The 17,607-nt window shown below is 39.7% G+C and overlaps 1 protein-coding gene across 2 annotated transcripts in view; it reads left to right on the top strand.

Annotated features, from left to right (window-relative positions):
• Positions 1-17,607, top strand: part of ttc3 (tetratricopeptide repeat domain 3) — a 121,932-nt gene that overhangs the window by 47,767 nt on the left and 56,558 nt on the right. For both annotated transcript variants that reach the window (XM_060833812.1, XM_060833813.1), the window contains 6 exons: positions 468-519; positions 4,715-4,826; positions 6,110-6,262; positions 14,082-14,162; positions 15,396-15,508; positions 17,047-17,173. In XM_060833812.1, the coding sequence (XP_060689795.1) occupies positions 468-519; positions 4,715-4,826; positions 6,110-6,262; positions 14,082-14,162; positions 15,396-15,508; positions 17,047-17,173 (638 nt within the window). The remainder of the gene's footprint in view (positions 1-467; positions 520-4,714; positions 4,827-6,109; positions 6,263-14,081; positions 14,163-15,395; positions 15,509-17,046; positions 17,174-17,607) is intronic.

The following is a 17,607-nucleotide window of genomic DNA, read 5'->3' as shown; positions in this document are numbered from 1 at the left end:
AATATTGATAGAGTAGATAATGAGAATCTCTTCTCCATCACAGACATATCTTAGACCAGTGGGCAAAAGTTTAAGAGTAAGTAGTCTGGAGGAGATCTGAGGAAACATTTTCACCCTGAGGGTGGTAGATTTATGAAACTGAGAGGCTGGTGGAGGAAATGGTCTCTCAACCTTTAAGTAGTATCTGGAAGAGCATTTAAAGTGCCGTGGCATAACAGGTATGGGTTGAGTGCATGAAAATGGGATTTGATGTTATTTGATAGTTGGTTGAAATAGACGTGGTGGGCCAGTGGGCCTCTTCTATGCTGTATGACTCTAATTTTAAAAAAAATCTGTTCCTGTAGTGCAAACTCCAGATTGGTTCAATGACTTAATCAATCAGAAATGATGAGACTGATTAACTCTGCATTATAAACCTTTATTGTCTATCTTTTTATGTCCACTAATTTTAAATTTTTTTTCTTCAGATCATAAAAGATCAAAGAATGATGGGTTAAAAGAAGAAGCAAACACCAAAAAGTAAGTATTCTCAGATAGTATAGAAATGTGGCACCTTACTCTCAGCTGATCCAAAACTCTTCAAAGTCTAAGATTTAGGTTATATGGTCGGCATAAAACTTAACTACAAGCTGAGTTTAAAATTGCAATCGGTGGAAAGAAAGCTGCTGCTGGTGGCAGCTGTGCCGTTGGTTAATTGGATGGCTAGTTACAACATTTTTTTCTCAGAAATGAAAGCAAAATACTTCAGATGCAGGAAATTGAAAAGATAAACCAAAAGTGCTGGAGAAACTCAACAGATCTCTCAGGTTTGTAGAGAGGAAACTACAATTAAGATTGTTCTTTTGAATTATTTTCCCAGTGGGAAGTAGAGGGAGAGTCATTGAATATTGTTAAGGTTATGTTAGATAGATCCTTGGTAGAGAACAGAGTCAGGCTATCTGAGGTAGACATGAAAGTAGAGTTGAGGCCAAAATCCAATCAACAATGATCTTATTAAATAACAAAGCAGGTATGAAGGGGGTAAATCACCTATACCTCTCCCTAATTTGAATGTTCAATGCATGTAAAGCCTCAGTCTTATTTGGAGTAGAGTTCTTCGTTTTTGGCTCAGTGAAGCTGAATGGCATGTTATATAGTTCCAAGTTGGAATAGTGTGTAGCTTGGAGTGGAATTTGTGGGTGATGGCATCCCTGTTGATCTCCTACAGTGTTCCATCAAGATAATAAAAGTTGTAGGTTTAGAAAGACTTGTCAGAATATGTTTGAGTTGCTGCAATATATCTTGTGTATGGTGTATACACAGCCGTAACTGTGCATAAGTGTTGGAGTCAGTCAATATTTATGTGCTGAATGGGATGCTGCTGACCAAGTAGATTGATTCTTCTTGGATGGTGTCGTGCTTCTTGAGTGCTTTGGAAATGGCAAGGCATCATAGTAAGGCAAGAGTATTCAATTGCTGTACTGAATTGTGCCTTTTAGATAGCGTACACATTTTGGGAATTCAGGAGGCAAGTTACTTGCCACAATTGTGAGCATGTAACATGTTTTTGTACCATGTGATATGAGGTGTGAGATTTACATATTGATATCATTTATTTTTGAGTTTGGATTTTAAACTAGTGGTATATGGATTAGGTGAATGTGTATGAGGAGATTTAATGATTAACTGATATTCCTGAGAGAGTGTCACTTAGTCCCTGGAGTGATGATGGGAATTTGTTTGCATTGTGTAATGAAACTGACATACGTATTTAAATAAATGTAATACACATTTTAACATTGTTCACTACAAGTTTAGATTCTTGGAATTTGAAGTTAAACACATGTTGTTGTGTTAGGGGTTGTTGATCAGCACTGGGGAAAAAAAAACTACAATATCCATAATTCTAAGCAAGATGCTCTTACCTAGAATGCATAGGGAACTACCCAGAAGGATGATGGGAAAGTTCTTTCAGACTCTGACTTCAATTTTTTTATTCTCTGCTGGTGAGACATTCGAGAAAGAAGCATGTATCAAGCTTAGAAGTGCTGAGAAGTCTTGATGGAGTAACATACACTGAACTGAGCATTCTTCCCAAGAAAAGGAATTTAAAGAAAGTAAATTGTATTAAAATAAGCAGTCACTGTTATTAATCCCAATCAGAGTATTGGGATACAATTGGCAGAAATGAGGTGAAGTTACATTTTTGAATTCCGTCTGGGATAGTTTAGTATAGGAAGGAAAGTTCAGGAGCATGATTATAGTTATAGAGTTACTTGCAGTTCCAGCAGACAAGTTGAAATTTTATTTACTTCAAGCCCAGCACAGCATAGGACTTTTCTTTTTCTCCCTTGGAAATGAGCTAGGCTAAGTCTTTCTAGTGTACTGCAAAAGATGTTTTGATAATTACAGATTTTGTAAACTGTACCAGGATGTACTGATTTTGAATCAAAGCTGTTTTTCTATTCCGTCTGTAAAGAATGCTTGAGATTAAAAATCTTAAACTATTCCTTTATGACATAGATTCTTTTTTCTTGTTTATCTTTGTTTCTGCTGTTAATGAACTTTTACTGTTAAAACAGACTGTAAATTGTATGATTATTAAAATCTACAATTTAAATTATGATCTATCCAGCTAAGTTCTTGTTGGGGATCTAACTTGTCCGGTAGTAACATCAACTGGGCATTTCCCATAATAATTTGGGCCACGGTGACATGATAATATATGATTGGGCGGGATAAAAATTGAAAGGCATTAGCTTGCTTTCAGTTTGGAAGAACAAGGTTTCTTTTTGCTTAAGCCCAGAGCTTGGAATGCTTTTGGTTTCATTTCACAGAATGACCTACTTGAAGGTAGGTGTAGAAAACAGTTTCTTCTGAAGAAAGGAGTTAGTTCAGCACAGTTAGGAAATAGGTTACCTTAGTGTAAGGGTTTTTGTTGAAAGATCCATTGTAGAAATATTTGATTAGAATCCTGAAGGGCTTATTTGAAGATGAGAAAGTCTAAGACTTAGTTGTGTGAAAAATCAAGAGGAAGGCTATCAAACTATCAAGACTTGGAATTGTAAAAAAATGTTAAGTCAAACTTATAGATGTGATAAAGAGAAGAGTAGAGGCAAATGGGACTAGTTTAGTTTGGAATTTTGGTCGGCATGGACGGGTAGAACCCAATAACTCAATAACTTTCTGATGTTTAAGTTTGTTGAATAATGGTATTGGGATAGGTGGGATTGTATTGTTACCATGTGTTTTGAATGCTCTTCTATGTAGATGAAATGCTTTATTCTGTTTTTTCTTAATTTCTTTTGCATTATAAACATTTTAATTGTTACGATACAGTATCTGTTTTGCATGCTAGTGTGTCTGTGAATGACAACCTCATTAAATTAAAAAATGATCTGTGAAGCCAGATTTCAATCTGGCATCCGACCTGTCCATTACTAACATTAGCTGGTATCATAACAAGATAGTATTTATGTGGCTGGGTTATTTCAGTTTCTCTCTCAGGATAGTGATGGGGATTTCAACAGTGGTGACACTGATGAATTAGTTCTGCTGTCACTGAGATAAACTTGAGCTTTCAGTCCCTAATTAATGATATAAAGCAAGTGCTCAGAATAAAATTAAAGCACGAGAAAGGAGAATTGTCAATGTAGGTATCTATTGATGTTGACTAGCTTGTTTACTTAATCTGTGTATCATAATTGGTTAAGTGTGGGAGAGTGCACATCTGGTTCCTCACTGAGTGGAAATCCAATACACTCAGTTGTTATCCAGCTTTATTTTAACTTGAGCAATACTTGTTCTAGCTTATTCTGTTTTCTATTCCATTATGTGTTCATGTACGCATAATGGTTCTTTTAAACACACAAGGAGCATAGTTTTTTTTCATATTTTTATGCTTTTATATAATGAAAGGTGTGTGATTTTATTAATATTAATATCATTTTTTGACTTTGAATTTCCAACTATGTTGGTTTGTTTTTATGAAGGGGTTAAAAATTAATCAGGTCAGTCTTTCCAGAGCCATGATTTTAAACCAGCATGTGTCAGACAGCAAATGACTACAAGGATTCCTAGTATGGAATTTTATTTATGCTGTGAAGGTTTACAACTGGAGTGAGAAAACATTAAGCCATTAACTTAGCAAAATATAGGAAGAACATTTTTTTTAAAGTTCAGTTCAAAAGCTTGGGTTGAATTTGAAGACAATGTGACTGAAATTAGATGCAAGTATAGTATCACAGAAACGGAGATTAAGAACTGTTGATGGAGTAATTTAGTGCGAGGATTTTAATTTGTGAACACTGTCAAGTCCGGTGTATTCAGATAGAATTCTGCAGATTATTCAGAGCTGAACATGCTGATATTCTTGATAATGTGAATATTCAAGGGAAATGTTCGCAGGACAGGAACTGAGAGAATGGTTAAATCAGACGTATTGGACAGAGAAGAAATATTTCTGTGGATTTTGATTAACTGTAAAGTGATGATGTTGAGGTATAATTGAAGTTTTGTTTTGCTCAGTGCTTTGATATCCTTCAAACTGATATATTGAGATAGCTTCATTTTGGTTTACTTGATTTTTCTTTCTTAATAACCATATTATTATAAGCAAATCGGATTGTGTATGCTTTGCAACCAAAAAAAACTATCGATCTAGATTGCATTCTGGCACCTGACTTGTCCAGTAGTAACCTGGAATCATAATATTTGTAAACTCTATTTTCTCCAGAGAGCAGTCAAAAGTACCAATTAAGCCAGTATTTGAAAGCCTCAAGAATGAGGCCAAGAGAAACCAGGAAAGAAATGGAATGAGATCACGTCTTCCACACCACCCAGAAAAGGTGACTAAACACAACATAGTATTTAATTATTGCATGACTAAACACTCATACTGAAACTTCGTAATATTAGAATCTAAGCACATTATAGAATATAGATCTTTTAATTATGGCAGTGGTAATACTCATATTTGTCTAATTTGTCATTTTAATTGATCTGCTGTATACATTCTGACTTCAACAAAGGTGTTAAATATCTCTCCAAAGCTCAGAGGTGTATTGACAAGCAATGGAAAAGGCTGTAAAAGTCGGCATCACATCATTAGTACTGTTCCCAGCACCTCCTTGCAATCTTCCCAGTGACCGAAAGGTATCTGGAGGCCAATCTAAGCTCTTAAGTAGCTAATTATTAATCACTTGAGAGCTTCCCATTTTTAACCACGGCCCAGCAGGTTTTGCCAGTTAGGCTCATGGCTGATTAAATGTAAGCATTTACTCTCATGACCTTCAAATTGTTATTCACCTGCAACCCAACCCAACATTACCCCACTGGGGCTGCCAGCCTGACACGGATAGGATTCTCAACTTACCTTAAGTGTGAGCACCACTGCAAAACATTGTCCCCATTGCTGAACACAATCCGACAGTGACTGTCAGTTCCAGTGCACCTTCTTGAACCTGAGAGATGGTGGCCATTTGATAATGTCTGATACTGCTGGTTTGAAAATCTGCTCCCTCATTTTTCATTGAAACCAGGGATGAGTAACAATCAGAAATGCTGTGCTTACGTCAGAACATGTTGCCTACATAAAATGTATGGTACTTTTTCTGTCCTTTTTCACGTTGTATATTGGTGCAGATTGATTGCACCTTCGGTTTGTGTTAAACTACAGAGTGAATGTGAAGGGCAGTCAAGGGCATCAATTTATATTCTAGCCTTTAAAATAATAAAATGTCCTGAAATGTTTCACAAGACCGTACAAAAATAAAACCTTGATAACATAAGGTGATGTTAGAGCAGAAGGCCAAAATCTTCAGCAAATTTTTATGTCTTAGGCAAGTTTTAATGGAAGAAAGAGAGATAGCTAGAGAGGCCGTCAGGTTATGGAGGGAATTCCAGAGATTAGGGCCAAGGTAACTGAAGGCATCAACAATGTTGATGCAGTTAACATTTGGGATGCTAATTAGCTAAAGTTAGATGAGCACAGATGTCCTGGAGGGCCGTGGAACTTGAATTGCCAGAGACAGGCGTGGAGGAATGAGACCATATAGGAATTTGAAAACAAAAGTACTGTATAAATTTGAAGATGCCAAGGTGGTAGCCTTTGATTGTTTTCTTTTGTTAGGTGCTGATGCCTGTAAATAACTCAAACAGCATGATGAATGAATTGAAGTCTCTGATTCATGATGGGCATATAGCCTTATCGGACAAGCGTGCCCACAATGCAAAATATGCCTTCTTAAAGGTGCTGAACCTAGTGAATCCTGAAAAACTACAGGTAAGTTTATGATTATTCTGCCTATGTTCCAAGGAGCATGAGTCTCATGTTTGCTATTTGGTCTCTATACTTTGGAATGAATAAAAATGGTATTAAATACATGAAAAATATCAGTGCCCTTCAGTGGTTTTTCAATTTCATATACAGTGGAAGATTGTTACTACAACTGATTGCATTTTAAACTAGTATTAACAATAAATCTTGTTCATTTATATGTACTCAAATCTTTTGATGGTGTAATACTCCCCATCACATGTTGTGCCGAGGATTAATCCTAATGTAAAATAAAATAACATAACCTACGCACCCCTCAACTCACTGCTATCCACGTGCACGTCCAGCAGTCGCTTAAAAGTCCCGAAATACTCTGCTTCCACCACCACCACTGGCAACGCATTCCATGCATTCATAACTCTGTGTAAAGAACTTTCCTCTGACGTTTCCTCTATACCTTTCTCCTAATATCTTAAAACTATGGCCCCTCGTGCCAGTCAGTCCTGCCCTGTGGAAAAGTCTCTGGCTATTGACTCTATCCATGCCCTCGTTACCCTGTATACCTCAATCAGGTCACCTCTTCCTCCTCCTCCTCTCCAGAGAGAAAAGTCTAAGCTTAGTCAACCTTTCTTCATAAGGCAAGCCCTCCAGTTCAGGCAGCATCCTGGTAAACCTTCTTTGCGCCTTCTCCAAAGCCTCTATCTTTCGTAAAGTAGGACGACCAGAATTGGACACAGTATTCCAAGTGTGGTCTCACCAGGGAATTGCAGAGCTGCAGCAAAAACTCGCAGCTCTTAAACTCGATCCCCCTGTTAATAAGAGCCAAAACACCATATGCTTAACAACCCTATCCACTTGGGTGGTAAATTTGAGGGATCTATGTACTTGAACACCAAGATCCCTCTGTTCATCCACACTGCCAAGAATCCTGTCTTTAATCCTATATTCAGCATTCGAGTCCAACCTTCCAAAATGCATCATTTCGCATTTATCGAGGTTGGATTCCATCTGCCATTTCTCAGCCCAGCTCTGCATTCTGCCTATGTCGAGCTGCAGCCTGCAGTAGCCCTCAATACTATCAATGGCACCTCCAACCTTTGTGTCATCTGCAAATTTACTAACCCACCCCTCAACCTCCTCATCCAAGTGATTTATAAAAACTACAAAGAGCAGAGGCCCAAGAACAGAACCCTACGTGACACCACTCACCACTGACCTCTAAGCAGAATACTTTCCATCTACAACCACTCTCTGCCTTCTGTCAGCCAACAAATTCTGAATCCAGATAGCCAAATCTCCCTGTATCCCACACTTCCTGACTTTATGAATGAGCCTACCATGGGGAACCAAAGGATACGATCCCAGTGATTAATGCCAAAGCCCTGTTGCCTGTGGAGCGGGTGATGTTTGACTTTCTTGTACAGCTGCAGTTTGTGTGGTGAAGGTGCTCCCACAATGTGGCTGGGTAAGAGACATTACAGATTATTCATTATAGCAACAGTGATGATTTGAAGATAATGTCCAAATCAAGAACAGTTTGTAGTTTTATTATCGTGCTTTCACAAAAATATTATTGAGAACTTTAGATATGAGGCCAGAGATGGTGATATTTGGTCAGCTGACCAAAAGCATTGCCAAAAAGTAGGTTTTGAGGGATGTCTTAAAAGTGGAAAGCAGACCTGTGAGGTTTTGTCTGCAAATTTCAGACCATGTTGCTTTAGCAACTGTAGAATCAGCCACACAGTTGAAGTAATGAATTAACAAATCATTGGGAGTCTCGAAGAAAATGGGTTGTCGAGGTCTCAAAGGATGTGTGGTGAAGGGAGCTAGGGATGATCACAGCCAGGAATTATATGAAGAGTGAGTTTTCTAAATTGTTGTTGCTTATGAATAGGACCCTTTTGATGGATCAACATGTTTGGGGAGAAGTGAGCACATGGGCGACAGTTTTCAATTTTTCTTGAGATTACAGGGAGGTTGAATTTGGGAGGCTGGCCAGGAGTGTGTTTGGATAATTAAGTCTGGAGATAACACACGATGGATGAGAGTTTCAGTATATAAGCTGAGATGAGGGTGGAATCAGCTAGAAATAGTGGTGTTGGAGTGGGACTGGGCTGTCCCCCTCACCTCACCTCTGCGATTCAGCTGGTTGTCAGGTTGTAAATCAGGGCGGTAACACAATCGGGAGCTGAGTGGCCCTGGTGGAGCCTAAAATGCGTGTCACTCAGCTGGCTGTTGCTGAGCAGCTGCTGCTTGTTCGTCCTGCTAATGACTGCTTCCATCACTTTACTGCTGATTGAGTTGGACTGATGGAGGGAAATTGCCTAGATTGGATTTGCCCTGTGTTTTTATTTGAACATCCCTGGGCAATGTTCCACATTGTTGGTAGATTGCAGTGCTGGAGTGGTACGTGGCTTGGTGAGTGGCAAGTTCTGGAGCACAAGCTACCAGTATTATTGCCAGAATGTTAGCAGGACCCATAGCCTTTACACTACTTAACCATTTTGTTGATATTATTCAAACTAAATCGAACTGGCTTAATGCTCACGTCTGTGATGTTAGGAACCACTGGAGAAGGCTGAGATGGATCATCCCACTTTGCATCTGGCTGAAAATTGCTGCAAATGCTGTCATCTTAATTTTTGCATGGATGTGTGAAACCCCTCTATCAATAAAGGTGGGGATATCTGTAGTGCTTCCTGCAACTAGTTGTTTAATTGTCCATTACCATTCACAACTGGGTGTGGCAGAACTGCAGAGCCCTGATCCACTCCATTGGATGTAGGATCACTTAGCTCTGTTGCTTGCTGCTGATGCTGTTTGATATGCAGGTAGTCCTGCTTGGTAGCTTCACCAGGTTGGCCCTTCATTTTTTAGGTATGCCTGGTGTTGCTCATGGCATGCCCTCCTTTCCTGTCCATTGTGATGGGTGAGTGCAGGATGTACAAACCCATGAGATTACAGATTGTGCTGGAGTACAGTTCTGTTGCTGTTGTTATCCCACAGTGCCTTAGAGAGATCCAGTTTGAGTTCCTACATCTGTCTCATTTAGCACAGTGATAGTACCACTCAGCACAAGGGAGGTTTTTCTCAACTTTAAGGTGAGTCTTCGTCTCCAAAAAGACTCTGGGATGGCCGCTCTTACCGATACTGTCATGGACAGATGCATTTGCAGCTGGTAGATTCATAACAATAAGATGTAGTATCTTTTTCCCTCTTGCTGGTTCCCTCACCTGCTGCAAACCCCATTTGAACACTTATGTCCTTGAGGACTGAGACAGCTCAGTCTGAGGTACTCTCAGCTACTGAGTTAGACTCACCTTCCCAGAAGTCCTTCGCTCCTACCTCGCACCTCTAATATTCCACTGGAGAAGGATGTGGAAGCTAGAGAGTTTGGAGAAATGAATAGTGATAACTTGAAAAGTGTCTGTTACAGAGGAGGAGTTTCAGGATGTCTTAAATTGCATCAAGGTGGATAAAGCCTTGGGACCTGATCAGGTGTATTCCAGAAATTTGTGGGAAGCTCGGGAAGTGATTGCTGGGCCCCTCCCTGACATATTGGGATTATCGTTCGTGACAGGTGAGATGCTGGAAGACGGGTGCCATTCTTTTTTTTTGAATAAAGGTGGTAACAAAAGGCCAAGGAACACGAGAACAGTGAGCCTGAAGTCAGAGGCAGGCAAGTTGTTGGAAGGGATTCTGAGGGACAGGCTTTACATGTATTTGGAAAGACGAGGAATGATTCGAGAGTCAGCATGGCTTTGTGCATGGGAAATTGTCGCTCTAACCTGATTGAGTTTTTTTTTGAGAAGTGCTAGGAAGATTGATGAAGACAGACTGTGGACATGGTCTATATGGGCATTGAACAAGGTTCCACAGAGCAGACTGGTTAGCACGGTTAGATAACATGGAATGCAGGGAGAACTATCTATTTGGATACAAAACAGGCTTGAAGGTAGGAGACAGTGGGTGGTGATGAAGGGTTGCTTTGTGGACTGGGAAGTCTCTGAAAAGCAGTATGCTGCAGGAATGGATATTGGGTCCTTAAATAAATGATTTTGATGTGAATATATGAGGTAGGTTTACAGAAAATACAAAATTGTAGGTGTAGTGGACAGTGACGAAGGTTAGTTTAGAATGCAACAGGATCTTGATCAGATGGGCCATTCGAGTGAGGAATGGCAGATGGAGTTCAATTTAGACAAATGTGAGCTGCTGCATTTTGGTAAGGCAAATCAGGACAGGACTTAATGCATTTAATGGTAAGTTCCTGGGGACTTGTTGCTGAAAAAAGAGGTACATTGTTCCTTGAATGTAGAGTTGCACGTCGGCAGGTGGTGAAGGTGGTGTTTGGTATGCTTATATTATTGGTCAATGCATTGAATACAGAAGCTGGGACGTCATATTGTGGCTGGACAGGACATTTGACAATGAGAACCTTTTCCACATATGGAGTCAGCTATTACGAGGGGGCATAGCTTTAAATTAAGGGGTGGTAGGTATAGGATAGATGTTAGGGGTAGATTCTTTACTCAGTGAGTCGTGAGTTCATGGAATGCCCTGCCAGTAGCAGTGGTGGACTCTCCCTTTTTATGGGCATTTAAATAGGCATTGGATAGGCATATGGAGGATAGTGGGCTCGTGTAGGTTAGGTGGGCTTGGGTCGGCGCAACATCGAGGGCCAAAGGGCCTGTACTGCGCTGTATTGTTCTATGTTCTATGCCTTGCTGAAGTCTATATACACCACATTCACAGCTCGTCTTTCGTCGACCTCTCTTGTCACCTCCTCAAAGAACTCAGTAAGATTTGTGAGACATGACCTGCCCCTCACAAAGCCATGCAGACTGCCTTTAATCATGCAATGCTTTTCCAAATAGTCATAAATCCTATCCCTCAGAATTCTTTCCAAAATCTTGCTGACCACAGATGTAAGACTGACTGGTTTGTAATTGCCAGAGATTTCCCTTTTACCCTTCTTGAAAAGAGAAACAACGTTCACCTCCTTCCAATCCTCCGGTATGACACTTGTGGAGAGTGAGGAAGCAAAGATCTTCACTAACGGCTTAGCAACTTCCTTTTTTGCTTCCCGGAGCAGCCTAGGATAAATCTGGTCTGGCCCTGGGGACTTATCAATCTTAATGCTTGCCAAAATTTTCAGCACATCAACTTCATCAATCTTGATCTGTTCTAAACTGTATCCCAGCTCCTCAAAGTTCTCATTCACAACAAGGTCCCTTTCCTTAGTGAAAACGGGAGCAAAAAACTCATTTAGGGCTTCCCCTATCTGCTCAGACTCCACGCACAAGTTCCCTATGATATCCCTGATTGGCCCTACCTTCTCCCTGATCATTCTCTGATTCCTCACATATAAGTAAAATACCTTTGGGTTCTCCTTAGTTCTTCTTGCCAACCCTTTTTCGTGCTCCCTCCTGGCTCTCTTCAGTCCATTTCTGAACTCCTTTCTAGCAAGCCTATAATCCTCTAAAGCTGTGCTAGATCCTTGCTTCCTCCACCTTACGTAAGCTGCTGCCTTCCTTTTGACGAGAAGCTCCTCTGTTCTCGTCATCCAAGGTTACTTAATCTTACCCCTTACCTGTCTCAGAGGAACAAATTTGTGCATCACTCGCAATAACTGCTCCTTAAACAGTCTTCACGTGCCTGCTGTGCCCTTTCTATGGAACAATTGTTCCCAGTCTGTACTTCCCAACTCCTGACTCAGTGTCATACTTTCCTTTTCCCCAATTAAATATCTTCCCTTGGTAACTGTTCCATTCCCTTTCCAAGGCTATGGTAAATGTGAGGCAGTTATGGTCACTGTCATCAAAGTGTTCTCCCAATGCGAGATTTGACACCTGTCCTAGCTCATTGCCAAGCACCAAAGCCAAAATGGCCCCTCTCCTCGTCAGCCTGTCTACATACTGAATAAGGAAGCCGTCCTGAACACACCTGACAAAAATGGCTCCATCCAAACCATCTGCACTTAGGAGATTCCAGTCGATATTGGGAAAGTTGAAATCACCCATAACAACAACCCTGCTCATCTGCAAAATCTGCCGGCCCATGCATTCTTCAATCTCTCTACTGCTATTAGGTGATCTGTAGAAAACCCCCAATGAGGTGGCTGCTCCCTTGCTGTTCCTATACCATACTGACTCAGTAGACAAACCTTCCTCAACAACCTTCATTTCTGTAGTTGTGATGCACTCTCTGATTAGCAATGCTACACTTCCTCCTCTACTTGCACCCTCCTGTTCTTTTTAAATGTTCTAAATCCTGGAATATCTAGCAACCATTCCTGCCCCAGTGAAACTCGCGTCTCTGTCATGGTCAAAACATTGTAGCCCCAACTACTGATCCATGCTCTAAGTTCATCACTCTTATTTCTGACATTCCTTGCGTTAAAGCAGACACACTTTAACCAATCCCTTTGTTTCAACATGTGAGAAACCTTCCCGATAGATTCACTACATCCTGTCACAGTTCCATCTCCAACTGCCCTTCATATGTAGCACTGATTCCCGCTCCCTTGCCGAACTAGTTTAAACCCTTCCGAAATGGCAATCTTAGAGAAGGCAGTACATAATTTGGAAGATACTTTAAACTCAGTGTAATTCTGCACTCAGCAGAATAGCTGAAATTCAATACCAACTAGATGTATTGAGTTTACAGCAATGTACTAAGGCATGCACCTTAGTAAGACAATTGATCGGAATTTGGACCGAATCAAAGATTTAACCTATATTTAGTAGGAGAAACTGCCATTAGTATTAGATGATATTATGGCATTTGCCTTTTTACAAGCTCCAACCTCAGTAAGATAACTATTACGTTTTCATACCACAGATCAATTTATTGGAATCAGTATATGAACCTTTCAAAAGGCTCAATGACTATAACTTTAAAATGTTGACCCCAGAAGTTTGAAAGAAAGGAGAAGAATTTGCACTACTGTAAAATGAACAACATGAGATAATGTTTAATTGGCCCCCAAGACACACCCTTGAACCATTAGATTGAAATATAAAAATGTCTTAATCAAGAAGTCTTATGACTAGAGCAATAATGTATATCCCAGGTAAGATGTGAACATGCAATTGATGCCTTTGTTCCTATGATCTGAGCTAATTACATGGAAGATCTCAAACCAATAAAATTAAAATTAAAACTATGCCAATCAATTGTGAGATGTCAAGACAACTTCATCAAAGAGAGAAAATAGTTTGTGTCATCTCAAAGGATTAAAAACCAAGTCACATAAGCATTCTTTGTTAACAGTGTTATGCTCAAGAATCATGTATTGTCTTCTGGGAGCACTTGTTAGTATAAGGATGTTGATTTGATCAAGGACTTGAGAACTTGGGTGGCACAGTGGTTAGCACTGCTGCCTCACAGCGCCAGAGACACGGGTTCATTTCCCACCTCAGGTGACTGACTGTGTGGAGTTTGCACGCTCTCCCATGTCTGCGTGGGTTTCCTCCGGGTACTCCGGTTTCCTCCCACAGTCCAAAGATGTGCGGGTCAGGTGAATTGGCCATGCTAAATTGTCCGTAGTGTTAGGTAAGGGGTAAATGTAGGGGTATGGGTGGGTTGCGCTTCGGCGGGTCGGTGTGGACTTGTTGGGCCGAAGGGCCTGTTTGCACACTGTAAGTAATCTAAAAGTGTAGAGTCTGTCTTGAAGCCATAAGGTTAAAGTTGATACATACTTAGTTTTTTTTTAACCTATGTCATCTGCACTTAGAACTCTATTACGTTTAGAAATCCATTAGGTACAAACCAGAGATCCTATTTTCCAACATACTTAGCAATTTTTTTTTTCCTTTTCTAGGAAGCATCTTTGTCCACTAGTGAATATGTGATAATTATCTATGGTCATGCCTGTGCCCTCCTTGGTATTGGATTACCTGAGGTATGAGCCATCATTTTCTCAGATTCCTTTTTGAGAGTTCTCAATTATTGCTGTAAGTGAGCATGTTTGAAATGTATTTTGTGGGAAGTAAACCATTATATCACTAACTGAGCCAGAACGCCATCTAATAAATGGACCACATGGGCATTCTTCATGTGGACGGTAGTGCAATGGTTACCATTAATATATCAATATCTGACTCCAATGACAATTTTTCGTGTTTGAAACTAAACATTGGATTCTAGTATGCTCTTCAGTCCTATGATAATTCTTGCCACGTGACCTCACCCAGTACACTCTCACAGGGACTTGTTTTGTGTTGACATAATTCTATGGAATAACAACTTGTGATAAAACTTAGTGTCTTTCCTCCCCTACACCAATGAGACTGACAACATCACCAGCATCTCACACATGTTCCCCCCTCTCTCTCACCTGAACCCTTGTGTAGCACTGTGTTTAGCATATTCAGTACTGAGACACACTTGGGAGTCCTGTGCAAATATCCACAATGCAATTTCTGCCTTGAATTAGGAGTATTACCTGTATGAAGAAGTAATGACCTCTTTTTCCAACCCCCACTCCTACCACCGCTTAAAAAACAGACAGAAATCGATACAGAATATTAATATTTGTTTTACAAAATAGCTTACAACATGCTGATTTAGCCTATAAATGCAGGAAGAACATGTAGACATGTAACAAACCAACCAAAGGAGAAATGCAAATTCAAATAACTTTACAAAAATGAACTTCAACTTTCATTGTTTTGGTTGCAATTATTAAGCAGACATAACCAAAAAAGTTTCATTTGCTGACATACACATTAAATAGCTCTTACAAATGCAGTACCAGAAAAAGATACAGGCTCTCCCTATCGAGTGTGACCACTAGGTAATTTATTATTAAGAGATGAAATGGATTAATATCACTTATGAAATCTTAAACAGTGTACTGTTGCATGCATAAGCAATATCAAAAAATGGCTACACAATTTGTTTTTTTTTCTATTGAGTATCTACCCACATTAATATCCTTTAAAGAACCAAAATGGTTTGTAACTGACATCAAACACTCCATGTCATATGGACTGATCCCCAGCATTACTGTGACAATAAACCTACATGGTAGAGGATGCATTAGGCGTTTGCCGTAAATGTTAAATGTTTAGTAGCTGTCGTTCTTGTGTACATTCTATTTGGAACCACTAATTTGTACTTTACCTAAACGTAGGAGCTGACTGAGGCTGAAAATCAATTTAATAAAATCTTGGAGCAGTTCCCAGAGCAGCGACTTGACTGTTTGGCATTCTACGGCCTGGGCAAAGTGTACTTCCGACAGAACAGGTTGGTGTCCAAAATCCATTGATAGAAAGTGGCATGGGGGACCTCTGTTTGCTTGACAAAGTATAATGTCCTGTGGGTTTTACTGGAATCTCAGGTTTCTACCATTCGTATCAATAATTTTGGATGAAGGAGAGTTGTATATAAAGTTGGGGTAAGTTGTGGAGATAGAATAGAAAGCTACAGTAGGACATAAAAAAAGTGAGGGAGCAGTGAACGAATTTCATGAGGGGGCAAGTGTTAGGGTATTTAATTTGCTTGTGATAAAGATTAAGAGAATATGTTCATAATGGCAAGAAAATAAGTATTTTTGGAGAGTTATGAGGTTTAAGTATCCCTGCACAACTTATTAAAACTAATGCAATGCTACAAATTTTTTAAAAGGCTAATGAAATATGGCCTTTTTATTTCTAGGAGCGTGTTTACAAAAGTTGAAGTTATGCTTGATCAGGCTTTATCTGGAGTACGATGTTCAGTTTTGGGCACTTCATTTAAGATCTTGGAGTGGCAAAATGTGCACACCCTTCCCAAATGCGTACCTTCCATTTGGCAGTATTGGACTATTGTTTACAAGTTGCAGATAGGAAAATTGCACTTTTTTAAGGGGCTTTGAGAATCCATAAAGTGTTTCTTCTGTTCTCTTGGGGCTCTCTTGCCATGTCAACACTCCTTATTAGAGTGCTTGACTCAGGAGTCTTGGCCCAGCAGAGCTGATCAAGTCATGCAGTCACTGATCAAGAATTCATGTAATAAGACAGCCTTGTTTGATCCTGATCTGCATGTGAATTGGATCTGTTGTGGTTCCGTTGCTTAGGGTTGTGTCTTGCATATCACCGTGGGGTATGCTGAGAATTACGACAAACTTTCAGGGATGGCCAAAGCATAATTCTGCGTTTGAGCATGAAATTTGATGATAGAGCATCCTCAGCATTCTGGAGTGGAGAATTGCAAAGATTCCCAACTATTAGTGAAGAAATTTCTCCTCATCAGTCCTCATAGTCAACTGTGTTCCCACGTTCTAGATTCCACAGCCAGGGGAAGCAACTTATTTGTGTTTACCTTGTACAGCTCCTCAAAATTTATATTTCCAGGGGTTTGCCTCACAATCTTCTATATTTGAGAGTAGTGCCCATCTTATTCAATCTCTCACCATAAGACAACGCTCTTGCCCCTGGAACCAATCTGAGAAAATCAATAGCTTACTGATATCTTTCTGTTTTTGCGTTATCAAGGAAGGTCATGTGCTTTTGTTATCTTTTGGGCACTAGAGACATTGGTGAAATGTTTTGCTTTAGTAATTAATGACCGAGCGAATGTTTGTGAAGTGGAAGCAGGTGCACAAGTTTGTCTTGATTCAGATTTGACCTGCACTGAGTCTTTTGTAAATGTGGTCCTGCCTCATATCTTATTTTGTATTGGTTTATATTGTTTGTTTGTTCTTTCCTTCCACCCTCAAATCCATTGCCTATAAAGTGCCTGTTACTTTTTGAAACACATTGTTTCAACTGATTCTTCTCCATTTCCATTGTATTTTACCCCAGATTTGCTGATGCTTTAGATCCTTTCACTAAGTCCTTAATTATGGTAAACCGTAAGATTGTTCCAGGCATACTAACATGGCCCACAACAACTGTTGTTATTGAAGAAACACAGGCTGAAAAATTAAAGGTAACACTTTTTAAATACATTGCATTACAATATATTATTGTTAATTAGGAACTTGGAATCCAGAGTAGGGTTAAGTTTTGCATAGTTCTGTGAAAGTATCTTGTTTCTTTTAAAAAGTCAGAAAGTAACTTTTGAATAAAGAATTCAAAACAGCCTTTCTAAGAAAGCATCTGACTTAAACTAAATTACTAAAACGTGATAATTGTTAATTGTTTACAACCTTAAACTTTTAATGATCTACAGCATCAAGTGACCAGGGTCGTCAAGCAGGAAGGCTATCAGAGCTGGAAGGAGGTCTTAAACTCTTTTTTAGCAGTGCAGGCCATCCGAAGTTTTAAGCTGATTTTAGAGATCAGTGAGAAAAGGCAGAGTCAGAGTTAGCCTGTGTCTTAGGGAGAAACTGAGAATGTGCAGAATTTTGGTTTGGTGAGTGT

This window comes from Hemiscyllium ocellatum, chromosome 12 (genome assembly GCF_020745735.1).
Source record: "Hemiscyllium ocellatum isolate sHemOce1 chromosome 12, sHemOce1.pat.X.cur, whole genome shotgun sequence".
Classification (NCBI taxonomy): domain Eukaryota; kingdom Metazoa; phylum Chordata; class Chondrichthyes; order Orectolobiformes; family Hemiscylliidae; genus Hemiscyllium; species Hemiscyllium ocellatum.
The sequence above is the reverse complement of the archived record's forward strand: the minus strand, read 5'-3'. Positions and strand labels throughout refer to the sequence as shown.